Source organism: Spermophilus citellus, assembly GCF_964194105.1.
Source record: "Spermophilus citellus genome assembly, chromosome: 14".
In the NCBI taxonomy this organism is placed as follows: domain Eukaryota; kingdom Metazoa; phylum Chordata; class Mammalia; order Rodentia; family Sciuridae; genus Spermophilus; species Spermophilus citellus.
The window spans coordinates 40,053,828-40,081,231 of NC_138194.1; the positions used below are offsets into that span (position 1 = coordinate 40,053,828).

The window sequence follows — 27,404 nt, forward strand, 5'->3', positions numbered from 1 at the left end:
ATTCTGCTTGGACAGCCTGAGTTTCTGTGAGGATCCTGCAGACTGTCCATCACCTTTCTTTTACCATGCCAAGATGACAGTCAAACAACAGCTAAGATGCAAATTTTTCAGCTAGAACACGGTAGCATGGCCTGCGAGACAGCAAATTCAGCTCTAGCAGTGTCACCACCTGTGTTCTCAATGGTGTCAGAAATTACCTATTTCGTTCAATTCTGTCCTTATTAATGCATCTGATAGCATATAAAACAGAGCTTTCCTTTTCCTGCTGGACCCTAGCAGTTAAATGAAATGGTTCTTGGAAGCCCAGACTAGCAAGGGGTTCTGTATAAACTGATTCATACAGCAGCCCAGATTGGTGGTGGTGGTGGTGGTTTTAATAAGGAGGAAAACTGGAAAGCTCAAAATGATAATTTTGGTGACAAATATAAATCTGAAAACATAACTGAAACAAACACTGAAATTTCAAGTGCACCAAAAATAACAAAACTTACATTTTAAATACAAGTTCATTGTATTCAAGCTAAACTCTTTATTTAATTATGAAGGAAAAAGCTACAAATGTACAAAATACAGAAATGCATCATCATAGACTATTTCTATGAGGCAAAGTACCATTAGGACTTGGGACTATCTCTTTTTTTTTCCCCCCCAATTTCCTGGCAAAGGAACATCAACCCCCAGAACATATAATGAATCTAACTGATTTATACGTTTGAATTCTATACCTACATGAATAGAGTAACAGATCATCTAACAACAGGGACACATTTCGGCATGTGTGTTGTGCTAGGGATGGAACCCAGGGTCTCATACCTGTTAGGCAAGTGCTCTACCAAGAGCTACACCCCCAGCCCTTAGGCAATAAAATCTACGGGGGCCACTGCATATGCAGTTCTTCACTGACAGTCATGTGATTGTCAAAAATGGCCTTTTTTCTGAAGGTTAGCAGAGCAGTTTGTATTTTATGGGGGCTGCATATTCACACAAGTTAATGTGTAAACAAGGAACAAGAACTGTAATTGGGAACCTAAGCCACATCCCAGGTTTCTACGTAGGCAACTCTACTCCTGTGCAGTGAGAAAAAAAAAGGCCAAGTGAATTAAATCTTAGATAAACACTGGGGAGAAACTTTGAGAAAACCAATTCTGTAATAAATTAAATACTTGAATGTTGGCTGTGTCTTGAATTGATCAATGAAAACAGAGTTGGGAGCCAGGTGCAGTGGCAGATGTGTATAATCCCAGAGATTCTGGAAGCTGAGGCAGAAGGATCACAAGATCAAGGCCAACTTCACCAACTTAGTGAGACTCTGTCTAAAAATAAAAAGACCTGGGAATGTAGCTCAGCAGTAAAGAGCCCCTGGGTTCAATCCCCAGAAGGAAGGAAAAGAAAAGAAGGAGGTAGAGAGGAAGGAAGGAAGGAAGGAAGGAAGGAAGGCAGGCAGGCAGGCAGAGCTAAAATACTGTAAGTTTTGCAATGAGCATATGTCTTTTAGGTGGAAAATGTTTTCAACTGATAAGATACGGCATCTGAGGAAAAGAGGCCTCACTAACTATAGTCCGTTAATAGCCTCTCAATTTCTCTCCAGGAGCTGTCCTAAAAAGCACAGGTGTGTACGATCTTGATCTATGTTTTTCCTACCCTTCTAGATCTAGGTTATTTTGATGGGACCACTCAAAGCAATTTCTACAGAGCAGTTAATGCTACAGGTTGTTAAATGGGCCTGTCCTCATTTGAGTCAACTGCCACCTATTAAAATTTGTGATCTTGGGCAAATTTGTTAAACAATTTCTAAAATTCTATTTCATCAACTGTAAAATAGCAATTATTGCTCCTACTACCTCCCTGTTTTGACTAATCCTCCTCCAGGATTCAGTGAAAACAGTTTATGTAAATAGCTTAGCAAAATGCTAACTTGCACAAAGTCCATTCTCCATAAATGTCAGCTATTCAGATCAATTCCTTGTAGCTAATTCTTTTTAAAAAAAAAAATTATTTTTACTTTGATACAATTTCAAAGTTGGAGGAATAGTGTACAAGGATCTCCCATAAATTCACATTTACCAATAATTTATATTTTATCCCATTTACTTTATGATTCCCTTGGAGTCACTCTTAAGTGAAAATAAAATAGAATGAGAACTGTCTACACGCCATCTTACATTTCTGTGTCAGCCTGGTTAACAGTGTAATTCTCAGGAAGTTATCCCAGCTTTTTCCCTTTCCTGAGGACAGGAACCTTCTCGCATTCTAACTGCCACTCATATCCCAGACTCCATTCCCAAACCTACTCTGGGTTTAGATCCCATCTTGTCTCCTCCTTACACAGTAAATGGAAGTTGGGAAATAAGGACTAAGCCAAGCATTCCGAGATCTAAGGACCTGGAGCTCCTACAGATTTTGAGAACACCCTGCGGGTACGGACTCTGGTGAGAATCAGAAAGTTCTAATATTCCAAAATAGAATGAATATACCATGCCACTCATTGATCAGGATAACCTTACCCACCATGTTCAGAGGAAAGAAGGAGTGATTGGAAAGTCAGCCATAATGCAGAGAAGAACAACTGCTCCCTCAAAGTTGTAGGTTTTAGGACCAGAGATACCTGAATCATGTCTGTGTAATCAACAAGAGGATTGTGTAAATAACACCTGGTTGCTCTGCTGGACAAAGGTACATGTAAATATTAATTTTCAAAAGTCTACTCCTGGGCTGGGGTTGTGGCTCAGTGGTAGAGTGCTTGCCTAGGCTGAGTTCAATCCTCAGCACCATATAAAAACAAATAAAATAAAGGTATTGTGTCCATCTACAAAAAAAAAAAAAAAAAAAATGTTTTTAATTAAATTTTTTTTTAAAAAGTCTACTCCTGAGGAAAAGTGAAAATTGTCACTAATTGCTATTTCAGGTTACTAATTCTTGTGACCATAGTTTGGAATTATGGTTTGGTGAACTTTTAAATTAAAAACAAAAGCAAGACACATAGTTTGAAAGGTTCAATGATTAAAATCAGCTAGTAAACACAGTAACTGCTCCATAAACATACTCTGCCCAGTGCTTCTTCAAGAGTATCTCACCCATCTTCACCAGACCCTAACTACCTAGCTGTATCTTTATATCTGTTTTTTTTTTATTTTTCATACCCTGATTTGTCTAAAGTAAGAATTCAAGTTCTCAGCTATCACAAAATATGTCCCCTAGAAGAACATCTCCACGGGCCAAGAAGAGTCTTAAGGGTGAAAAAATGTACATCTTGGTCAATCTTAGGTACCAAGATGTTCCAAGATGCCCCACAAATGCAGAAGGCATAGAGGAAATATGAACAAAAACAATCTGGCTTGATAAGACAGAGAGAGCAAAGGGGCATGATATATGACTACAGTGTGTTGCTGGTATTTTTGCTTATTTGAAGCAAGCTTCAGAGTTGGTTAGGTGGCAACGTTATCATGAAGGTTATCCCATACAGATTCTACAATCTGGTCAATGTGGATTCAAATCACTCCTCCCCATCTTACAAGTGTTGCAGAGTCCTGGGCAATGTAACCCGTCAGCCCTCTCAGTCTCCTTATCTATAAAATGGGAATAACAATTCTACTTAGTACTTGGAGTTGTTCTGATGAATAAAATAAATGATCCATTAAAACACCAGTTGGGAGGGAGCAGGGTTGTGGCTCAGAGGCAGAGTGCTTGCCTAGCATGCGTGAGGCACTGGGTTCGATCCTCAGCACCACATAAAAATAAACAAATAAAATAAAGGCATTCTGTCCATCTACAACTACAAAAAAAAAAAAAACCCACTCAGTGTAATACCTAACCAACTCAAAATGCTCAATAATTGTCAACTAGTGATTATGGTTATTAACAGTTATTTTAAAGTTCACTGTTTCCACATAATTTTACTTCATTGCCCCAACACATGAGGAAAAGTATGCTTCTGAATTTAATCAAGATTTTGAAATTCTCAGGATGAGTCTGCATGATTTTTCTGACAAGATCAATACACCTGCAATTGGTCAAAGCAAAATTTCAAGCACAAACAAGGTCAAGTACACAAGAATATAAAATACTGCAACGGAGACTTTTTCAAAAGTTCACTTTAAGGATCCAGATTTAAGTTTCATTACACTTTAAATCACAACACAAACAAAGAACTACTTTTTATTGTATTTCTGTGCTCAAACTGATTTTATTATTCACTTAGTTCACCAGCAGGCTTGCATTGGAAACTAAAAGTATGCTTATAATTCTTCGAGGGACTTCTCACTATTTACCTCCTTAGTATAATATTAAAGACGTTTAATAGTTTTTAGGTGTGTTGAAATAATATGCACATCTATAATTATGTCTTAACTATCAATAATAGATTTCAAAATGTTTATGGTTTCTTCTCAAAAGGATAAAAAGGGGACAAAGTGCACTCTTTAAAAGGTCAAGGTAATCTCCCAAACCTGCTGCAGAACTAGGAGGAAAATTAATTACCAAGGAAGAGTATCACATACCCTTTATTAGACACACTGCAAACACGGTGTGGAAATTTGTTTCAAGTTGAGGAGACTAGGGAGAGTAGGCGACATATCAATACTAACATGTGTCTAATTCCCTACGCAAATGCTGGGTGTGGAAACCCTGGCTGCCTGCAGTCCCTGCTCAAAAGCAGTGGTTCTTTGCCCCACCTGCACACTGATGAAATAGGTGGTAGAAAACTCAAATCCAAATCTGCTACATGACCTATGCTGCCGCCTCAGCCAGTTCAGAAGTCAGGAGGCGAGGAGGCCCCCCTAAACGTATCCTGTATGCCTCCAATAAAAGCCACATCACAAGAACCTGTATGCACTTTTCCACTTAGAGCCTGCACCCCTCAGATAAAAATGCTCTCTCAAACTACAAGAACATACCACTGACTGGACCAAACAGAAAATAGAAAATTTAAAGCCAACAAGTTAAAGACAATTAGAAATAAACTATGGATAAGTAGGTGGCACAAGACCATCTCAAGCCAAGATCAGCACACCAAGGTTCTGTGCTATTCTTCACTCAGGAAGCTTACTTACCTTGAATTTAAATTTATTCAAATCATTCAAAACCACTAGAGGTAGAGCCCATCACCACAGCATATACCTGTAATCCCAGCAACTCAAGAGGCTGAGGAAGGAAGACTGTGAGCTCAAGGCCAGCCGCAGCAACAGAGAGAGACCCGGTCTCAAACAAAAAGAACCGGGATGTAGCTCAGTGCTAAAGCACTCCTGGGTTCAACCCTCAGAAAAATAAATAAATAAATAAACCACTAGAGGTGAAGGCAAGAGTCATGAGTCATGTCCCCACAACCAATTAAACCCTACATTAGTCTATGAAGCCACACAATCTTGCCCATCTGAAGGAGACAGGATGTTACTCTGGTGGACCAGACAAGTCAATGGCCACCAGAAAGGCCTAGGAGGAATACACAGTAGCAACAAGAGCACCTTTGAAACCAACCCCTAATCAAAGACAGAGTCTCAGGGAGAACATCTGTATGCACACCAAGAACAAAATCTCACTTATAACAACAACAACAACAAAGGATTACCTTTATGCTAGCCAGAACAAAAATACAAACATTTATTCTAAGAACCTTTTTTTTTTTGTTTCAAGGTTAGTGTTCAGAATTTTCATTATTTGTTATCTCATGTAATATTAAAGTCTGATATTCAAAAGCTTTTCTGGATTTATTCATCCACCAAAAATCATGCAGTATAATCCACTTTTTATAACAACAAAATGGCTTTGAAGATAATTTACGTATTAAACTGGTTTATACACTCTCACCTAAAAACCAGGTGTGTAGAGGGCTTTTATTTTTTCTCCACAATTTTTTAAATAACATATTCATTTCTACTGCACTTATAGACTGTAACTGACTTATAAAACACAACATACTCCAAGAGAGCAGCTCAGTCCTGAGAGCACAGTACCCACCAGCTCTCTCCAGAAGCCCAAGGGCCTTGTCTCACTATGTAACTAGCAACAGAAAGCATCCTCCAGAAAAGAAGATACAGGAGAACAAAATGTAATGTGTCAAGATCTGGTTAATGCAGGATTCCAGGCTCAGCCTACAATGAGCAAACTCCTACAAAGTGCTACACATTAGGCAAGCAACACTGGCTTCCTCCCCCTCCCATTTCCCTAACCCACCAGCAATCCCTAGTGGGCTCACCAAACACTAACAACTTTTGGGGGGAAGCTAGCAGATTATTTCTGGAAAGTTTCAGAATGGGACTAACAATGCAAAGATGACTAAAACAACTGTTATCATGATCAGTTATCAGCGCGCTCAGTCAAGAGATCAAGAATGCATGATTCTTCTTCTTCAAATCTGATCCCAGTCAGGTGTTCCCTGCCTCCCTGAAATAGTATCACCAGCTAGACAAGCAGGCAATATGCTAAAAAACATACACCTCCAAGAGTGGTCTCTCCCCGAGAGCACATCTATTCTCAAGCCAGATTGATTTAAACTCCTAAATATTTCTCAAATCTATTTTTCTCCATCACTATGGCCATCAATCTAGTCCAAATTCTTGCTATTTCCCCATCCCTTGAATCAAAACAAAAGCAGGTAATATACCACCCACAACCTATTCTCCTTCCTCCACCGGCCTACCAACTCAATCTTCTTCAAAACACCATTCTGCTCATGTCAAATCTGCTTAACACATACCAGTAGCTCCAACTGCGTTCTTCAAAAATCCCAAATTCCATACCCTGTAAACCCTGTGCAAGCTGGATACTGCCTGCCTCTCGGGACTCATCTCGAAATTCTGTGAAGGCCTCAAACATGCAGCCTCCTTCAAGTCAGTTGGCACTGCCTGGAATGCCCTTGCCCTTTCTTCCACGGCTGCGTGGGTGGCAGTGCTAAAGCCACTTCCTTGGGGCTAAGACCACATGCATGCGGTTGCATCCCAAAGTCAAAAGCTTTCACTCTTTCCATTACCCACTGCACAGCAGCAGCTTTATTTAGTTATTTATTTATTTTTGGTAGGTCTACCATATTTTCTTATGTCACCACTGCGTTCCCAATTCATTACAGTCTATCTTCCAAGTAGCAGGTACCCAATAGTTGACTCAATAAATAAGAAAATAGATTAAACAGGAAACCTAATCAAAGTCCAGAATCACTTGCCACAAAAACCAAGACTGATGCCTATGCAGGTAGTGTGAGGCTCAATGGTCCACTTAAAAAATATCTCCAACTTCACATTAGCATAAGCAAATGAGACTGAGAACCAACCAGACTTTTACCAAGTTTAATGTTTCTTCATTAATTGACTACTCTTTTTTATTTAAAAAAAAAATTTTTAAAAAGATGTTTTTAATTTTCAAAGTAAAAGCAAGACAGACCCTCCCAAAGAAATGCTTCTCTGAGAAAACAATTATGTTTGAAGTTGCCTGACACTGGTAAAAATGTACAGAAATCTAGTTATGGTAATGAATACATGCGTCTAAAGTGAAAACAGTAATCAAATCTTGAAATAATTATCATTGCATTTTTCTAGATGGATAATCATAGTTTTAAAAAAGAAAAGAAAGAAAACTTCAAACCCAGTAGAGGTAAATTATTATTGGCTTTAAGAACACCTTTAAGAGCTATGTTTTTATATGCTGTAGAAGCCAGAAGGTACTTTTGACTCTTACATGAAGACAGAGTCTTTTCCAGAGCCAGCTCAGTCTCCAACAAACACACACCCAGCAGCTCTCCTACAAGACACTTTGCTAGGCACCAGAGGACAACTGTGACTAAGACAGGTTCTGTAGTAACTGGGTGACCAGCCAGAGGCAGTTTGTTTAATTAATCTCTCTGGACTCTAGTTTCTTAATTTGTAAAATGAGAAAGTTCAACTAGCTCTCTAAGGTCCTCATGCTCTAAATATCCAACGACTCTAATAATTATAAAATGAATTTCTATTTGATAATATCATTATGATTTCCTATTTCTATTTACCCTTTTTACCACACAGATGTGATTTCATTTAAAATTCCTAATACATTGATAAAAGTAAAACAGAGGAGCAAGAAGTGTTTTTAATTACTTTTCTTCTCTTAACCACTACATAATCAGCTTTGAACTTAAGCCATAACTGCAACCTGAGACCCAAACTGCAACAAATCATTCCAATTTTATATTTGCAGAAAACCAAGTGATCGTTTACTCCCAATTTCTTTTATATTTTTACATCATCAAACTGATGATTTCTTTAAATGTCAAAAGATTTTTTTTACAAGACTAAATAATAGTCCAGCATAGTGGTGCACACCTGTAATGCCAGTGAGTCCTGAGGCTGAGACAGGAGGATGACAAGTTTCAGGCCAGCCTTAACAACTTGGCAAGACCCTCAGCAATTTTAGAAGACCCTGTCTCAAAATAAAAACTCAAAAGGGGATGTAACTGAGGGGTAAAGGGCCCCTGATTTCAGGCCCCAGTACCAAAAACAAAAAATAAAAAATGAAGCACAAAGTTTTCACAAGAAAGAGGAATTATTTATCTCCCAAACTAACAAAGCTATGATGATTTTAGAAAACTGTTAAGATTGGAGAATGCTAAATTCTGACTTTTGAATGACATAAAAAGAAGAGCTCTTTTTCTACTCATGTGTCCATATTTGAATAAGACAATTTAGAGTCACACAGTGCCAATATGGTCCTGACATCATCTCAAAAATCACCCAAAATATTCCTTCTCCATTCTTTCTAGTGAATTTAGCTAAGCAACCTACATACATTTATATGCCTATGTGTTTTGCACATAAAAATTACTTGAATTTTGAAAACGAATCACTTTCTAAACATGAAGTTTTAAGAGCCATTTTTTGTAGTCAAACACTTTGCTCAGCCCTAAACATTTTTATTCTTGCAATGCCTTATTTATAGAACATGGTTATAAGATGTTCATGCTGTTTGCTAGGCCATGGTGCTTGCTATCAAACCCAAAGGCTGTATTTGGATAACGAAGGATATGAACGGTAACTAGTACCTCTAAAGTTAATCTTAAAAAGTCAAAGACAAGTATTTAGTTACTCATAGAAAGAAATCTCTCTCTTAGTAGATGATAAACTCCCTGAGAGAAAGTACTGCTCTTATCCCTTGTTTTACACATGGAAGGCTTGCCAATATTTGCCTAATGGAAATAAACCAAATGCTTGGTAACTGGAGACAAGCAAACTTTCTCATGCACAGGGAGTAAAATGCTGTAATCCTAGGTTTGAAAAAACCACCCTAAATTTGGCACTTACATGGCTTTTATGGGTTACACAGCAGGTACACAGATGAAAATAATCTTTTTCTTTAGGCCTGTTTAAAAACTCAAAGTATGTAATTATTGAATTTGCATCTGTAATAGGAAAAGATTGTAACATTTCCTTGATACACGGTATTATTAATGTACTTCTCAGAGGTTCGTTTTAACTGAATAAAGGTATGGGTAGCCTAGAAAATTCTTATTATGGAAAAGTTTTTGAAAAATGATTAAAAACTAGACCAAGTCCAGGTAAACCTATGCAGGTACTGTTTAAAACTAAGTTACTACATATGTTATTTTAAATTTGACTTCCATATTTTCAACTTGGAAGAAGAGTGCTAGTTTCCTAGAAAGAAAAGTGTTTGAGATTTTAACCACCACCTATACAACCACTCTTTATCGTTTCTCTATTCTGCCTTCCATGTCAAGACACAGAAAAGGAAGCAATTTTTTTAAAAAGCTAGTTTAAGAATAAATTCATTTAGAGTTTAGATTCCCATGGCAGTGTTTTGTTATAATTCCTTCCTTATCTAGAAATTCATTCGAAATTGAAACCATAAACCTACAGCAGAATTTATCAAACTTCAACTTAGAATTTGTACAGTGAGAAAAATAGGAAATATTGAGACTATAAATAATAAAGCACAGAGCACCAGAAAAGAATTCCAATTCCTGAGAGTTGGGCTAAGGAAATTCACCTGTTACAAGACTGACAAAAATCCATTATGTTCCTTAATCAGATTATTTTTTTAAAAATGGGGGGATGCTGTATTTCCACTACTGGACAACATTAAAAAAAAAAAAAATAGCTGCTGAAATTTGCTGCTCCGGTCCTTTTCCAATTCCAAATTCCGATTTTACTTTATAACTTTTTTTCTGCAGTAGTTGTTCAGGGAAAATAAACTTTTCACGAGAAAACTGGAAGACGTAAAATGTCTCCTCCTTATCACCTAGAAAGGCAACCCGAGTCCTACTCCGTGCCCCAAGCATCTAGCTTTCAGCCTCTTTATTATCATTGTCAATGAATGGGCCCCAGTCAAATGAAAGCTGCCATTTTAGGGTAAAGACTGGAGGGCTTCTGTTGTGCAACAGCAAGACAAAAACACTGCGCGACAGATGTACTCTGGGGGCTGGGGGAAGGATTCAACTTCATAAAATCACTGCTCAAGTTATTTCTGAAATAGGAATTACCCAGTACTTGGACATTACAGCAATCTAAATGTAATTATAACTAGGATAAATCAGGTACTCATGCTGCTAAGGTCATAGTCACTAAGATTTTTTGTCCCCGTTAGAATAGATCTGTGAGGAAATAAAGAGATGTATTTTTCCCTACTGATTATTATGTACGATGAGTACTTCCCCCCCCACACACACACACACTTACTGAAAGAATTGGGGGAAAATAACACTCAACCCCTTAATAAGGTGTCGTCCACTGCAAAGACAGCTTAAATTAAATTTTTTAGAAAATAAAAATCAGGGCCTTCATATAATCCTTTAAAACTAAATTAAGATATATAATGTATTCCAGAAATCAAGCCCAGAGGATAGGTAAATTTTAAGATAAGTTATTTAAATCGATTGCTAGATAATATACAATGGGAAACTAAAAAGTATACTTAGCAAGTGGAAAGCTGGATAGTGTATCTAATTCTAGCAATTCAAAAGGAAACTCTCCATGTGGGTTGCTACTTTTCTTTTGTCCATTGTCTGTTCAGAAGAGGGGGAAAAAAAACTAGTTTAAAACCAAGGCGTGAACAGTCTCTAAAAGTGACCTCCAGGAAAACCGTCCTACCCTAGCCCGAGCACTCCCCGCACCGTCCGCTCCATGGGGGCGCTCACAAAGCGGGCGACCGGCCGGGAGTTTGGGGTGCGCTCCCACGGCGCGGGGCTACTCGAGGCAGTGCCATCCGGAGAAAGGCGGCTCGGTAATGATGGCTGCTCGGGGCCGGCGGCTCCTTCCCCGGAGCCTCCTGACCAACCCCCCCAACCCCCGCCCCGTGTCCACCGACCTCCCCCCACCCCGGCCGCGCTTACCCCGCGCCGCTGCGCCCGCCCCGCACCGCAGCCCACCCGGTGTCCGCGCCCCCGCCCGAGCCCCGCGTCTCCGGCGAGCCCAGTCCCTGGTGCGAACCAAACAAACAACGCGTCCCCCGCCGCCCTCCTTCCTCTCCCCGCTGACCGCTTGGCCTCCAGCCACCTCACCCGTTCACGCTCCGAGCCGCGGCTCTCTGCGGGGCAGAGCGCACCCGGGCCAACTCGGGGGCCACCTGGTGACCCCCACCCCGGCGCTGATCCACGGCAGGCTGGGGGGTTGGTGGGGGCGGAGGACCCGAGTTGCGTTAGGGGGTTAAAGTCGCTATTATGCAGTCGCCGCCGCCGCCACCACCGGCCCGGCCAGCTCGGCAAGGTGGGGTCCCCTCCTTGCCGCGCCTCCCCGCGCTGGTCCCGGCCCGACTCCCTTTCTTCTCCTCCTCGCGCACTTGGGAGCCAACGGGTAGCCCTAGGAGCCCCGAGCTGCAGGCTCGCAACTCCGCGCCCGCGGCTGGCACCGACTGGGCTCGGGACGCCCCCCGCACCGCGTGTTCGCGCCGCCCCCGCCCCACGCGGCGCCCCGCGCACTTTCCCCGCCGCCAACCCACCTCGCCCGGTGGCCGTCCCCTCGCGGGCTGGCGCCGCAGCGCCGGGAGGGACGCACTTTGTTCGCGCCCGTGCGGCCGCTGCTCCCGGCGAGCGCGGCGTGGTCGGTCCGGAGCGGGGGGCGGGGGCGGGAGGCGGGGGTCGCCGCCGTCCCCGAGCCACCGCCGCCGCCGCTCAGCCGCCCCGCGCCCGCGCGCCCATAGCTCGCTCGCACTTGAGTTGAAGCCCAACTTTTCCTCCTTCCCTTTTCTCTCCAATGGAGCCGGCAACTCGTGCTCGGCGCCGGCGGGAGGAAACGCGCTCGCGCTCCCCCGCGCGCAGACACGCTCCCTCCTGTCCCCCGTCCCCCCCCAACGCCGGCAGCACAACAAAAAGCCATTTACATGCGAGGAAGTGACCCTCGGCCGCACCGCGCGCCCCCGCCGCCGCCAGTCCTGCGGACGCAGGCAAAAGTTGGGGCGCCGGGCGGCGCTCCGGGCGCGAGTTCGGGCCCCGCGGGCGGCGACGCCGGCGACACGGAGCGGGCGGCGCTGCGCTCCTGCGCCGGCCCCGGCCCCCGCCCGCCCTCGCCCCTCGCCCCGCACACGCCCAACTCCTCGCTCCCAACTCCTCGCGCGGCCCCGGCCACGGCCCGGAGCGATTTCCTGCCGCCGCCGCCCCTCCCGGGGGCGCCGGGCGAACTCTCGCGCTCACCGGGTCGGTCGGTCGGGCTCCTCCGCTGCCCTGTGCCGAGGGGAAAACAAAACGCAGAGCGGGCTCAGGAGTTGGCTCGGCGGCCACGGCCAGGGGGCTGAATCCACGGGCGCGGAGTTGACCAGGGGCGAACGGGGCTCTGGCGAGTTTCAGGGTCTCCGGGTCCCCGGGCCGCCTCCTCCGCGGCGCTCCTTTGTGTAATTTCACTCGATTCAAGTTTAATCCGATAGTTCCCGAGCACGAGCGCGTCCGCACCACCACGGCTCAACCCCCGCGCCGCCGCCGCCGCCGCCACCGCTGCCGCCGCCGCCGCCGCCGCCGCCGCGGCCCCAGCACGCCAGCGCCTGCGCGCGCCCCGCACGCCGCGCGCGCTCGGGACCGCGGGGCCGCGCGCGCCCGCCGCTGGCTCCCTCCGCGCCGCGCCCGCGCCCGCGCGCCGCCACCTGACGTCAGGCGCGCCTGGTATAATTTATGCAAGAATTCGGCCGGGGTGGCGGAGGCCGAGGGAGAGGCCGAAAGAAAGGGGGCGGCGCGGGGCTGCGGGGCCGCGGGCTGCGAAGGGCGGGCTGGGCGCCACTTCCCGTCCCCGGGCGGGCGCCGGCGCTGCGGGCGGTTCTCCCCACTGGCGGGTGCGCGGTCTCCGCGCTGCCTTTCTCGCTGGGCTCCTTGGAGCGCACGGCCGCGGCGGCGCCCCGGGCGCGGGCTGGAGAGGGTGCCACGTTTCCCCGCGCAGCACCTTCGCGGAGTCAGGGTGCGCCGCCCCGGGGCAGGAAGCGGAGGCTCCGAGCCGACAGCGATCCTCTTGGCCACAGCGAAAGGTTTCCAACGCTGCGCGGACGGCGGCGGCTGAAGGTGTTTGGATGTCTCTTCTGTAATTATCCTTCAACTTGAAATTATTTTCCCACATGAAATTATTTGGAATGGACACATTCCATTTCAAATAATTCATTCCTGCTTCTCCACATTGCTTTCCTACCACCTTGGTGATAGGACAGCCGAATCCACTACTAAATCAAAAAGTTTAACTAGATACCGTTGATTTTGTTGACTTTGTTACCATGCCAAACCAAAAAAGAAAGAAAGAAGATACAGAGCGCAATGGTTAGGAAACAAAGAAATAGGATGTGTGCCCATCATTAAACGTGTCAGGACTAGAATGTTTTAATCATTCTGTGGCCAATTTGGCAATTGTAAATGATCTTCTAGTCTTAAATATCCTACCTTCTTGTTCTGTTTGTTGTTGTTGTTGTTGTTCCTAGTACAAAATGAATATTAACCTTAGAGAAATTTTTGTTTTACTAATTTTCCTTTTAGGAAATACATCTTCAAACATATATTAACCACTTTCAATGTGCAAAATACTGAGCAAGAATAATTAATAAACTCAACAATTGTAAACTTTGAGATGATTTTATTAGGTTAAAGATGACACTTATTTTGAAATTAAGGAAAGAATTTATATTAACCACTGATTATCCTATGATAGAATAAAGCAAGTTGCTATTATTGGAGTCCAAAATAAACTGAGAAAATGCAAAACTATGTAAAATATACTTATCTCATTCAGTATTTGCTGGTTACACTGCTTGTATTGCTAAGCCTAGATTCATAGTATTTCTGTTTGGACAAAAGACTTATCAAAACTATTTCGTTGTGTGGCTACTACAAGTATTCATTAACTAAGTTTGATTAACTAAGTTTGATTATCTTAAACTTTATTACTAAAACATTTGTTTCCTAATAGTAGTTAACAATTTTATAAATATTCGTTACATTATATTGTGGTTTACTAAGATGCACTGCTTTTAGCTTTATTTGACCATATAATTGAGTTGTGTTTTAAAAGAAACATTTAAATTTTTTTTTAGTTTTATATGGACACAATACCTTTATTTTATTTGTTTTCATTTTTATGTGGTGCCCGGATTGAACCCAATGTCTCATACATGCTAGGCAAGTGCTCTACCACTGAGCCACAACCTTGGCCCCAAGAAATAAACATTTTAATCCAGGAATTAACAGACAAGAAGAGTAACACCACAAAATGAATTCTGACATCAAAAAAATTGAAGATAATAAAATCAACCTTTTTTATAGCCTCATATTATAAACCAAGAATCACAATTCATAGTTCTTCATTTCCATTAAGTCTCTGTCTCTTGATGAAAGCATATGGGGAGTACTTTGGAGTGTGTGTGTGTGGGGGGGGGGAGAAATAAGAACAGAATGCTTAGAAAGAAATCACTCATGCCTGATTATATTAAAGTACATTTTTTTAAATGGTGTGACATAAAGGAAAGTATTTCTTATCTTTTGTAATACATCCCAGCCCAATATCAGATATACATCTATTTCAAGGCAATTTACAAGCTAAGAAACATGGCGTCTGCCTATGGTGAAGCTATATTTCAATTAACTTCTGATCAACAAATAGAACTAAGTGACTCTGAGGAGGTCTCTTTGCCCTTTGTAGTTGTCACTAGAATGTTAGGAAACTTCCTTTTGACTAGAAATACTAAAATAGTACAACCAGTATACAAAGTTAAAAAATAGCCCCTGCAGCTCATCTCTAACTTTCTCTTCTTTTCCTGATCCTTGTTCTGAGCCAGGATGAAGTCTATGCTTTTAGAATTTGTACTGGTGCAGCACTTTAAAAGCTTAAAAAGAAAGAAAAAAAAAACCCTCTGGGGCAAACTCCTAGGCAGAAGTGTCCCACCTCCCACCACCCCACCACCCCATTCCCCCATCCCCCCATTCTTGAAACTGAACCATTTTCTCTCCTTTTGCTTCACTGTTGAAGTTTTCCCAAGGAGACTAATTTGAATTCTCAAGCTTTGGGCCAGATAAGGGTCATTCACAGATGAGTGTAAATTCACTCATTGGGTTGCTTTTTCTCCTAACTGAAACTAACAGTTTTAAAGATTTAGTCATTCATTCAACATTGATTGCCTAAGAGGTTCCAGGCATGGTCTTAAGTGCTTGTGAACAAAACAAAAAACTTCCTGCCCTCATAGAGTGTGCAGTCTAGGAGGGATTGGTAGTTTCAATTTGTTGATAAGAAGGAAAGGCAGTTTTGGAGTCTGAGTCCCTGGAAGATAGGACAGGTCTGAATTAGTAACCAGAGGTCAATAGGAAGGCACTAGAGACCTGGGAGGAGGAATGCTAATAGATGAAGTGGGCACCAACAGAAAGCTGTTAAGAAAAATAGCAGAGATCTATTACAAAAAGATCTAGGCCCCATGAAATGAATGAAAGCAGTCTCTTCTAAGAACTCAGAGTAATGCTAACTGACCTATTGTTCCACTGTGTTACTGCTTAGACAAACAAATGTTTGTCTCTGCTTGGGAAAATTGTCCATAATGTATCAAAGTGTAATACTTGGGCAGGTGAGGGGGGTGCATAGGACAAGGAGGCAGATAATTTGCACATACTGAAAGACACCCTAACTTCTAGGATGTTTATTAAAACTTAAGTCCTATTTGTCTCTTCTTCCAAGTGTTTTGAACTTTAAAATACAATATAAATTACACTAATTCCAGTGTTGAGGACATACTTGAATGCAATTTTGAAACTCATTGTTGAAATTGTGCTCAAAATCCATTTGCAAGTCATAGAAAATAACTCTTTAAGGCCATATCTCTTTTTTTCCACTAAAAACTGTTATTCTACTTCAGAATTTGCCAAATGCCTTTGACTCTCTCCAAACAATACATTTTGCCTTTAAATGATGAAGATCTACTGCCATTGAAGGTATGTAGAAACAAAAATAAACATATAGATATGTAGAGGGTTATAAATGCTGAAGAAAACACCAGAAACAAATTTTCAAAACACACATACACAGAATTGAACACTTAACTACTGAACCACATCCACAGCTCTTTTTATATTAAGTTACTCAGGGCCTCGTTAAGTTGCTGAGGCTGGCTTGGAACTTTCAATTATCTGCCTCAGCCTCTCAACTTGCTGGGATTATCTGAAGGTACATCACTGCAATAATGGCTTATTTTTCCCCCCTAAAAGAAAGAACACAGCAAGGTGCACTGGTGCACTCATGTAATCCCAGCAACTTGGGAAGCTGAGGCAGGAGGGTGGCCAAGTTTGAGACCAGCCTAGGCAACTCAGCAAGACCTTGTTTCAAAATACAATAAAATAAGCTCAGAGTGTTGCTCGGTGATGGAGCACTTAACTGAGCAAGTGCAAGGCCCTGGGTTCTTCCCCTGAAGGGATTGAGGGAGGAAGGGAGGGAGGGAGTGAGGGAGCAAGCGAGGGAGGAAGAAGGAAGGAAGGAAACTGACTCATCCAGTTGGAAATGGAAGTGCTGGTGTATTTGTTAGAAAATTGGTCAAACTCTTTTTTAAAAAGATACATTATATTACATAATCTAAAACTACAGCCTTCCCACATGACAGCCTTTTTCTGTTAGATATACTGCTTTGAAGTTACTGTTTAGTCACTCTTATACCAATGCAAGTGCACCTGGCTTTTGTTCCTCTGTATTTAGACTCATTTCTTGGGCTGGGGATATAGCTCAGCTGCTAGAGCTCTTGCCTCACATGCACAGGGCCCTGAAAAGACTCATTTCTTTGTTGGGTTTGTTTTTGTTTTGTTTGGAGGGTGCTGTTTATGTCTTTGTTTTTGGCAGTACTGGGAATTGAACCTAGGGCTTTAAGCATGTTAAGCATGTGCTGTGCACTCTGCCATTGAACTACATCCCCAACCCTCTCCTGGGTTTTTAATGTGGATAGCATATGAATATGAATTGGTTCAATTATTTTTCTGAAGATTCTTTTCTGAAATTTTTCTTGAGGTACATTCCTGTGTTTTTTCATTTATCAGGTATATGTGGTATGAAGTGTTTAGCAGTAAGTCCACAGTATCTGTTAAGTAAGCAGATAGTATATTGGTTTGAAATCGTTAGATAAAATTCCCATTTCATCTCCATTAGCCCAGAATACTGTTGCCTTTGATGGCAACTGTCAAGGATGATAAGGTCAAGATATCAGTAAACAAAAGCCATTAGGACTAGAATTAAGCCATTGTTGGCTCCCAAAGATAGCCAGTTTAGCTGTTTGAGTCATTTTTCCAGCAAACTTGTATGTGTGTGTGTGTGTGTGTGTGTGAGAGAGAGAGAGAGAGAGAGAGAGAGGAGAGAGAGAGAGTGTGTGTGTGTTAGTTATGTGAGATTGAACCCAGGGATGCTCTACCACTGAGCTACATCCCCAGCTCCTTTTTCATTTTATTTTCGAGACAGGGTCTCACTAAGATGCCCAAACTTGTCTAGAAATTGCAATCCTCCTGCCTAAGCCTCCCAAGTCTCTGGTATTACAGGTGTGCACTGCTGTCTCAGCTATGAAAAATGCAAGTGCCCTACTCTCTGTTACCACTGGGGACATGGTAAGCTCCTTATCTTCACGAAGTTCATAGTGCATGCAGCATTTACGAAAAGAAGAAGAAGAAAGAAAAAAGGAGTGATTCTGGGCTGGGGATATAGCTCAGTTGGTACAGTGATTGCCTAGCATGCACAGGCCCTGGGTTCAATCCCCAGAACCATCAAAGAGTGGTTCTTGCTGCTTGGGATAGCAAAGCAGGCTTCCTAGAATGCAGAAGACTTGGACTCAGTGTTGAGTAAGCAAAGAACTTCATCACAATAAGGAGGGTCATGAGAAAAGCATGGATAGGGAGAACGACTCACAAGAGAGAACAAAGTGGTTCAGTGGTCCTAGAACCTAATGAGTTCAGGTTACTGTAGGTGGTTCCCTTGTGAATGGAACATGGCAGTTGAGTCACTTTTCCTCCAGTGTTCTCTAACAGCCCCCACTTCCAGGATGAGTTGGCTATTCTTCCTTTGTTCTCCCAGAGATGCCCATCCTCCATCACTACATGCTTATGTTGGACTAAAATGAATTGTTGTCCTATCTTCTCATTGGGTTGTGAGCTACTTGGAGCAAGGACTTTTAACACCACTAGTTACTGTAGAGCCTCCCCTTTAGAATGTGCTCAATGAATACCTGTACAAGTGGCAGGACTGGGGAGGTGGGGGGAGATTAGACTAGAGAATAGAAAGGGCTAAGGGGAGCTCTCAACTTCATCCCACAAGTCAGGGACAGTCACTGAAGAGTGTTTAGCAAGACAAGAGCAAGTCAGATCTGCACTTATACAGATCTCTCCAAAAAAGGAGAAAAGTGAGGAAGATCTCTGAAGACAAGAAAAGGGAAGATATAAAGCAACTGCCAACTTCTTTATGCTGCCCAGACTCAAACATCACTAAATGCTTATCATGGGGTTGGTCCTCAGATGAGGAAGAGTAGGCAGAAGTGAAGAAGTGCCCCTCCCTGTGGTAGAGGAGGGCAGTACATTGTCTGGAAGGAGCAGTTGAGGAGTGCAGGGAGCAGTGGGTCCAAAGTGGCACTGCCACCAACAAGGACTCAGCCATTTTACATTACATCTTCATCTCCTTACACTCAGTTACCAGATCCAGTATTCCAGGCGTGGTGTCACCAAACATATCCTATGTAATATTGGGCAATCCCTTAAGCATATCCATTTCTAGTCTAATACATGGAAGTCTGCAGTGCTAACTTAAGTAATAATAAGATACTTTGATAAAATATTTAAACTGGAAAAAATACAGTGGAATCTTCATTCTATAGTTATTGGACACTTATTCTGCATCACACACTGTGCCTGGCATTGCAAATATGAAAATAATGCAAATTCTGCCCTGGAGGAGCTCCATGAATCTATCGGACAGTAGAGGACAAATGTTTAAGCATGTCATTGCAATCAAAAGGTGCACAATAGTGGTTTAGTAATAGCTCAGAAGAAGGGACAACTAATTCTGTTTCTGCTCAGATAGGTAGGGGGGTCTTCACAGAGGATATAACATTTAAACCTAGCTTTGCTGGTATTTGATGGCCAGGGATGAGGACAATCACCAGGCAAGAAAATCAGCTAAAATATGCCTGGAACCAATGGCTAATGTCAGCACTGCAAGTAATTTCACTCAGTTAGACTAGCACATGGAAGGAAGGAAGGAAGGAAGGGAGGGAAATGAATAATAGAGCCAGGTCAGAAAAGGTTTGTAGTATTTAAGGAACTTTAACCTTATTGTGTACATTGTGAAAAACCTTGCAAAGACACTCAGCAGGAAAATGATCAGGGCAAATGTAAATGTATTGGGTATGTGGCCCAAACATCAGAGCTGTTGGCGTCAATGATTGTCTATATTTGGCATGATGAGATGATAGAGATTTTAAAAAGATGTTAGAGATATTTAGCTGACATATATTTAAGATGTGGCATATTAATGTTGGGAAGTAAATGACAGGGAGAGGTGAAGATTCACTTCTGAGTTTCTGTGGTGAGTGACTGAGTAGCTAGCTACATCACTTACCAAGATAAAGAAAAAGATGGGAACAATTTACAAAAGAACATAGGGTCTTGTTGTGGGAATTGAGGTCAGTTATGTAACATTCAGCTGGGGGTGCCCATTAAATAAGAGGTGTGAATGTAAAAGATTGATCTGGTCTTGAGATGTGGGTATAAGAATTAAGAAGTATGACTAGAATGGATGAGGTTGCTTGGGGAAACATGCAATAGAAGAAATCCAAAAGATAAGCAAAATATTTTTCATTTATTTATTACTGTATTTCATAGAACCATCCCAAAATTTAGTGGCTTAAAACAACAAATGCATCTGATGGTTGGTTGGAGGTTGAGCTTAGTTAGGAAAGCCAAGTAGTTGAATCTCTCTCTTCTCTACCTTTAATTCTCTCTCTCTCTATTTCCATTTGGTTCTATATTTTGATCTTCCTCATGACATACCAGCCTCTGGCAAGTGCTCTAAAAAGGCAAACCCCAATGCACAAGCCCTTAGCAGGCACCTGCTTTCTTCAGATAGACTGGTTTTCCATTGACCAAAGTTCCATGGTCAAGCCTACAATCAATAAAACAGGGAAGCTGGATGTGGTGGCACCCACCTGTAATCCCAGTGACTTGGGAGGCTGAGGCAGGATGATTGCAAGTTCAAAGCTAGCCTCAGCAACTTAGCAAAGCCCTAAGCAACTTAGACTCTGTTGAGTCTAAGAGCGCTTGCCCAGGATGCATGAGGCACTGGGTTCAATCCCAGCACTACATAAATATAAACAAATAAAATAAAGGGATTCTGTCCATCTACAACTACAAAAAAAATTAATAAAAAAATATAAAAGTAAAAATGTCTGGGGATGTGGCTCAGAGGTTAAGCACCTCTGGGTTTAATCCCTGGTAAAGAAAGGAAGGAAAAAAGAAAAGGAGAGAGAAAGAAAGAATGAACAGCACACACTCAAAAAACTGATTCATTGAGGAGCATTACTTATCCATGAAAATATATGCTAAGGAATCTGTGGGGAAAAATAATAAAGGGAAACCAAAAGAGAAGCCATTGAAGAAAAATCACATAAATCCATCTGAAAGGAAAAATGTGACCTCAAGGCAGAAGAATCTCTAGAAGGGAAGGTGCAACTGTGTCCAAGGTCACAGAGAGATCAAAAAGGGATGGTATAAAAGTCCTCACTGAATTTGGTCACTCTTAACTTTTTCATTTTCAAGTGTTGAGGTACAAACTACATTGAGGAGGGTGAGAAGTTTATGGAGTTGAAAATCTGTGGGCAGTCGGTGTAGACTCCAGACTCTTACTAGAAGCTTGATTATGAAATGAAAAGAGATGGGGTAGTATCTAGAAAGAACTCATATAGAAGAAGGGATGGTTGCTGTTATTGTCATTTTAATATCAGACAGGGTGATAAGCATTCTTTAAGAGTAAAAGACAGGGACGAGTGTTAGTGAGGGGACAACTAGATAGGGAAATAAGGCTTAGAGGAGGGTGAGGGGATCAAGACCAGGGATGATGGAAGCAGTGATACTTGGTTTTCAGAAACCAAAAATAAAAGAGGTGAGGAGGATGGACATGTAGCTCAGTGGTAGAGCATTTACCTAATGTGCTCAAGGCCTTGGGTTCCATCCCCAGTACTGCAAAAAAAGGAAAAACAAATGAAAAAGGTAGATGAAATAGCATTAAGTTTATAGGTGGAAATAGAAAGAGATTGCAGACATTAAGAAAATTTGCTGATAATGCTTTGCCTTTTCTTATCAATTCAATGGTTAATCACCTGCTGAGACTGGATTGCTTATGCATGGTCAGGAGACATGAGGGAGATGTTTTAAGTTTTGGAGTAGCCACTATAGGGAGGAAAGACACTGCAAAAAAAAAAAAAAGTGAAAAGATTCTCCTGAAATTCTGCGCTGAGACTGTGAGTGGAACCAGGTTGACACACAACTTTCTAAAGTGAGGTGACCCGTTGGAAGAAGTAGTACACATTATAAACTGCCAGAGCCACGCAAGAAATTCATTCCCTTCTTTGGAGACACAGAAGGATCACTGAATTCATAGCCAGTGACAAGGCGAAGTCTCCAGGAGCCAGGCAAGATCAGTTTGGGTGATCTTGAAGCACCCACAAGTCATGGGTGCTTTATTTAAATATAGATCATAAATTATATGTGAATATGCATATGATATATGCATATATGCCTAGTCATCTCTAATCCTTTTTTAATAAAATTTAAAACAGCTATGTTGGCCACGACAAATAAATAACTTAGCTTCCCTGTTGGCTCATTTGGTTAGATTATACCCAATACCCCATATTTTCCAGGTCAAGGATTTGGTGCTGTTTTATCTCTGGTGATCTCAGTAATGCCAATGTCATATAGTGGAACATAGTGTTATTACTGCAAGCTCTTGGATAATTCTAGGTCAAACTATGTCAAACTATGTCAAACTCAAAGTTGTACTTTGATATGTAAAATGAGAATAGATCATAATTTAAGGTTGCTTTATTTCATGTGGCAGACTTCAGGATACTCCTACATTTACCTCTGCTTTCAATATTTGCCAATAATTTTTGCTAGCATGTGCCAGTCCTCTTCCTCCTTTGTCAAAGTATTCACAGTAGATAGAATATTCAATTTGGGTTTTGCAGATCACATACCCTAATTTTACAGGAGAGAAAGATGAGGCTCAGAGAGGTGCCCAAAGTCACCCTGCCGTGAATAACAAAGATCCAAACTCAGGACTTCTAACCTCTGATCAGTGCTAGAATCTAACAGTTGCCAGAAGGCTGCTTGCCTTTCAAATGATCCACTGTGAAGCCAGTTGTTCACACGTTCCGCTGCTTTAAAGGAGAAAAACTCACACTTGATGGACAAGTCTGCAGCTCAATTCTCACAGATCTTGCCTTAGGTTGCAGCTCTGGATAAGACTGACTATAGAATTATGCAAGGAATTATGATGAATCCCTTCTCTTGGTAGAAACACTGACTGCTCCCCCATCTAACTGCTTCATGTTGAAATATGGCAGTCATATACACCCACATGGATTTTGGAGAGGTCAGGTTAGTGTCAGCACCCAGCACAATGCCTGGCATACACAGGCACTCAACAAATGCTCAGGGAACTTATGTGGCAGCCACACTGCCAGGATGGTTAGCTACAGAAAGGCAACGATCTTGTTGAAAAATATTCTGTGCATTTGAATCTGAAAATGGAAACATTCCTAATTTTATCTTAATTTGTATTTTGACATAGTTAACTTCCTCCAAAAGTAATTACTTTTTAATATGTTTATAATGTGTTTATAATATGACTGAGCTGCTATACTGGGGTTTTTCATTTAGAAAGCTAGCAAGACATCTTAGTAGAGCATTTTCTAAGCTCCTCTCTGGAGATCCTCCCCGGTATATAATGCTGCTGGTGACCTCAGCTCACGTGGTAGTGTTTCGTGAGGTCAAAAAGGCAGAAGCTGACCTGATGCTGAGCTGCAAACCAGCCTCCCTCCAGCCCCTTCCCATCTTCATAGCCATTGTTGTGGGTCCCTCCCAAGCCATTGCCCTTGGGCCACTCCTAAGTCACCTGGGTCTAAAGTTGATTAAGTCCGGTATCACATGTTTCACTGACAGCCTTTTGGTTTATTACCTCTCTCAGGAAAAGAAAATATAATATTGCCAGACATGACTCACTGAGGATAAAAGAGTACATATGGACTCAGACATGGGAAAAAATCAAGGCAGTAGAACAGGACTGACTGAATTCAGGGAAACAATACCATACTCTATGGTGTATGTCTCCCTTGCCTCATGCCTATTTTTATTGTTGTAAAATACATATAATATAAAATAAATCATTTGCACCATTTTTAAGTGTACAGGTCAGTGGTTGTGTAAATCAGATTTTTGTTGCTGTGACCAAAGACCTAACAAAAACAACTTAGAGGAGGAAAAGTTTGTTTTGGGCTATGGTTTCAGAGGTTCAGTTCATGGTCATTGACTCCATTGCTCTGAGCCTGAGATGAAGCAGAACATCATGGTGGGAGGGCATGGAAGAGGAAAGCTACTCAGCTCAGGGCAGCCAGGAAGGAAAGAGAGAGGCAGAAAGAGAAGGAGAGAGAGGCCAAGGTGGAAGAAGAAGAGGGAGGGAGGAAAGGAGAGAAGAGAGAAGCTGGGAACGAAATATATAATCCCAAAGGACATGCTCCCAGTGATCTACTTCCTCCAGCCATACCTACCTGTCTACAATTATCATCCAGTATAGTATTCTTTTCAAACCATTAATCCATCAAATGGATTAATCCACTGATTAGGTTACAGAACTCTAATCATTTTACCTCAGAATACTCCTGCATTTTCTAACCTGAGATTTTGGGGGACACCTCACTCCAAAACCATAAGTACATTCAGATTATTGTGCAACCATCACTACCATTCAGCTCTAGAACTTTATTATCATCCTAAACAGAAACTGTACCCACTAAAAGTACTACTCATTTCCCTTCTTCCCACCCCCTGGCAGCCACTGTTCTCCTGTCTCTATGCATTTGAGTATGAGTAAGAGGTACCTCATGGAAGTGGATTCATGCAATATGTGACCTTTGGTGCTTGGTTTATTTGACTCAGCATAATGCTGTGAGGGTCCATCCATGTTGTAGCATGTGTCAAAATTTCCTTCCCTTTTAAGGCTAGGTCATATCCCATTGTATGGATATAGCACACTTTGTTTATTCATTCATCTGTCCATGGACACTTGGAATGTTTCCACCTTTTAAGTTTTGTTCATAATGCTGCTATGAACATGGGTACAGCCTCGTGCCTTTTTAAAATAGGACTCATCCAACCAGGTCCTGGTGCGCTGTAGCTTCTCCCTGCAACATTAGCTCCCCTTGTGCCTTTACCCACTGTATGATGAAGGGCTCACTTTTTGGAAGCAGAACTGAGGTAGCTTCCTCGTGCCTTGCTGAGCTGTGCCTTTGGAGAGGTCCTCTGGGTGCTCCAGCTTCCCTGTGTACAGTTTAAATTTTCTGTGTCTCTGGACCTGGGACCTCAGAGAGACTTAATGCTCCTCAGGGAGAAGCCACTACTATCATTAGGGCCCTCGGCCTGGTCCTTGTTCTTCATGAGCTGAATGCCTCAAGATTAAGCTTCCAGAACATGCTATAGATAATAAGAAAGATTTGTTCTTACATGGCGAATTTCAGTAAAACACACACATGGTTGCTTGGAGAATGCCTTAAGACTTTCTCAAGCTATTACTAAATGTTAGTATAAAGGAGAAGTGCTTGATGCTTGGTTATTTACTGATAACAATCTACCAGCAGTTATTTATTGATATTTTCCTAGGCAAAAGACATTTTACTGGATTTGTGGGGAATATACTAAATGTTAACATATTATCTCTATTTCTTCATAAAGAATGTATTTAATCAGAGATGTGGACCATGGTGGTATAACTAATCAAGTAAATTGTGGGTTTACCTTTTCAATAAAAACTGTTTAGGTATTAGAAAGAAAGAGATATTTATGAGCTAATGTTCTGTAATCTCTAAACTGTACCAAATGTAAACAGTGTGCTCATAGTCATCCAAAAAAAAGAAAGAATTCACAGGTACATACACATATGCATGCATATTTGTTACATATATATGCGTGTATGCTGCATATTTGTAAATGCACAGGTTGTGTCTGAAAAGGATGTATGATGAGTTGACAATAATATTTGCCTCAAGGGCAGGGGATCATGGATGAGAGAATGTTTTTTCCAGGAATCCCCTTGTGTACGGTTTAAATTTTTTGTGTGCACATATTACTTTCAATTTTTCTTTCTTTTTCTTTTTCTGTGTGTGTGTGTGTGTGTGTGTGTGTGTGTGTGTGTGTTGGAGATTGAACTCAGGTCCTTGCAAATGCTAGTTACATCCCCAGCCCATTAATTTCAAATTAAAAAAAAAAGATGTCTACAAAACTAGCAATGAAAGACAATGTTTCATAAGTGACAAATGAATAGTGGACAAACTGCATGCAAAAGTCTCAAAGGATGCAAGGTTTGCTCTAAAGAGGGGCAGGCAAGGTGTTCATGGAGAAAAAGAGGGTCTTTGAATGAGTTTTAGAGGATTGCAGGATTTGGAGGACAGGGAGCAGTAGCAAGAGCATAGATTAAATCAGGCACAGTGGCACACACCTGTAACCCCAGCAGCTCAGGAGGCTGAGGTAGGAGGATCACAGGTTCAAAGATGGCCTCAGTAACTTAGTGAGGCTGTAAGCAGCCCAGTGAGACCCTGTCTACAAATAAAAAGTAAAAAGGGCTTGGGACATAGCTCAGTGGTTAAGAACACTTGGGACAATCTCTAGTACAAAAACAAAACAAAGCAAAAAGCAAACAAACAAAAAACACCCACAGGGCAGGCCACCAGTCCAATTAGAAGATACATAATATGCAAACTAGGAGTCTTATGAGGTAATCAACTGACATTTGCCTGGGTGGAGGAATGTGATGGTATTTTATTTACTTAATGCACATACAACTCATCCCCAAATGACTATTAAAAAGTATATAAGGGGGATAGAAACACATATTTATTAAAGACAGAAACTGAACCTAGGGAAAAATATAAACTTCTAACCAAAAGAATTAGACAGTTATTGAGCCTCACAATCATATTTGAGTTTCTTTTTTTTTTAAGTTAGGTTCTCTTTAATACTTTATTTTCTAGCTATAGTTGGACACAACACTTTTATTTTATTTATTTACTTTTAAGTGGTGCTGAGGATCGAACCCAGGGCCTCACATGTGCTAGGCGAGCACTCTACTGCTGAACCACAGCCCCAGCCCCATATTTGAGTTTCTTGACAGCCAGAGTGAAAAGGAAAACTGTAAGTACATAGCTTTTACTATGGAAAGAAAGATTATATGCCAGCTTTTTTAGAACCTTCAGTACCTTTCTATCACCAAATTGCATAAGGAAGTGCCCAGTGGGAATTTACATGGAAAACAGTGATTTGTGGCACAGGACAGTATCAGTGTAAGCCAGGATAATTGTTATGGTTTGGATGTGTCACCCAAAAGCTCACACGAGAGACAATGCAAGAAGGTTCAGAGAAGAAATGATTGGATTGTGAGAGTTCTAACCCAATCGGTGAATTAATGCCCTGATAGGGATTGAGTGGTAATTGAAGTGGTGAGGTGTGGCTGGCAGAAATGGGAATTGGGGACATAGTTTTGGGTATATATTTGTATCTGGCAAATGGAGACCTTTCTCTCCACTTCCTGATCATAATGTGAGCTACTTCCCTCTGCCACACTCTTCTGCCATGATATTCAGCCTCCCATTGAGCCTCAAGGGATGGAGCCACCCTTCTGTGTATAAGACCTGAAACTATGAGCCTTAAAATAGACCTTTCCTCTTCTACAGTTGTTCTGGTCAGGTCCTTTTAGTCA

General features: G+C 41.9%; 2 protein-coding genes across 5 annotated transcripts in view; one reads left to right on the top strand and one right to left on the bottom strand.

The window, feature by feature from the left end:
* Nucleotides 1-12,947, bottom strand: part of CHD7 (chromodomain helicase DNA binding protein 7) — a 185,081-nt gene extending 172,134 nt beyond the window's left edge. For 3 of the 4 annotated variants that reach the window (XM_081266458.1, XM_081266459.1, XM_081266456.1), the window contains exon 1: nt 12,602-12,947. The gene's annotated coding sequence lies outside the window, so the exon portion shown is untranslated. Of the gene's footprint in view, nt 1-11,910; nt 12,435-12,601 lie in introns of those variants that run through there. The other variant, XM_081266457.1, reaches the window with a different exon arrangement.
* A 125-nt stretch (nt 12,948-13,072) lies between these two features.
* LOC308633487 (uncharacterized protein) lies at nt 13,073-26,821 on the top strand (the record flags this gene model as incomplete). The annotated part of the gene is made up of 3 exons (XM_081266356.1): nt 13,073-13,453; nt 16,276-16,351; nt 26,725-26,821. The coding sequence occupies 2 exons, from the start codon at nt 13,073-13,075 to the stop codon at nt 16,327-16,329; spliced, it is 435 nt and encodes a 144-aa protein (XP_081122482.1). The 3' UTR covers nt 16,330-16,351; nt 26,725-26,821.
* Between the last annotated feature and the right edge of the window lie 583 nt (nt 26,822-27,404).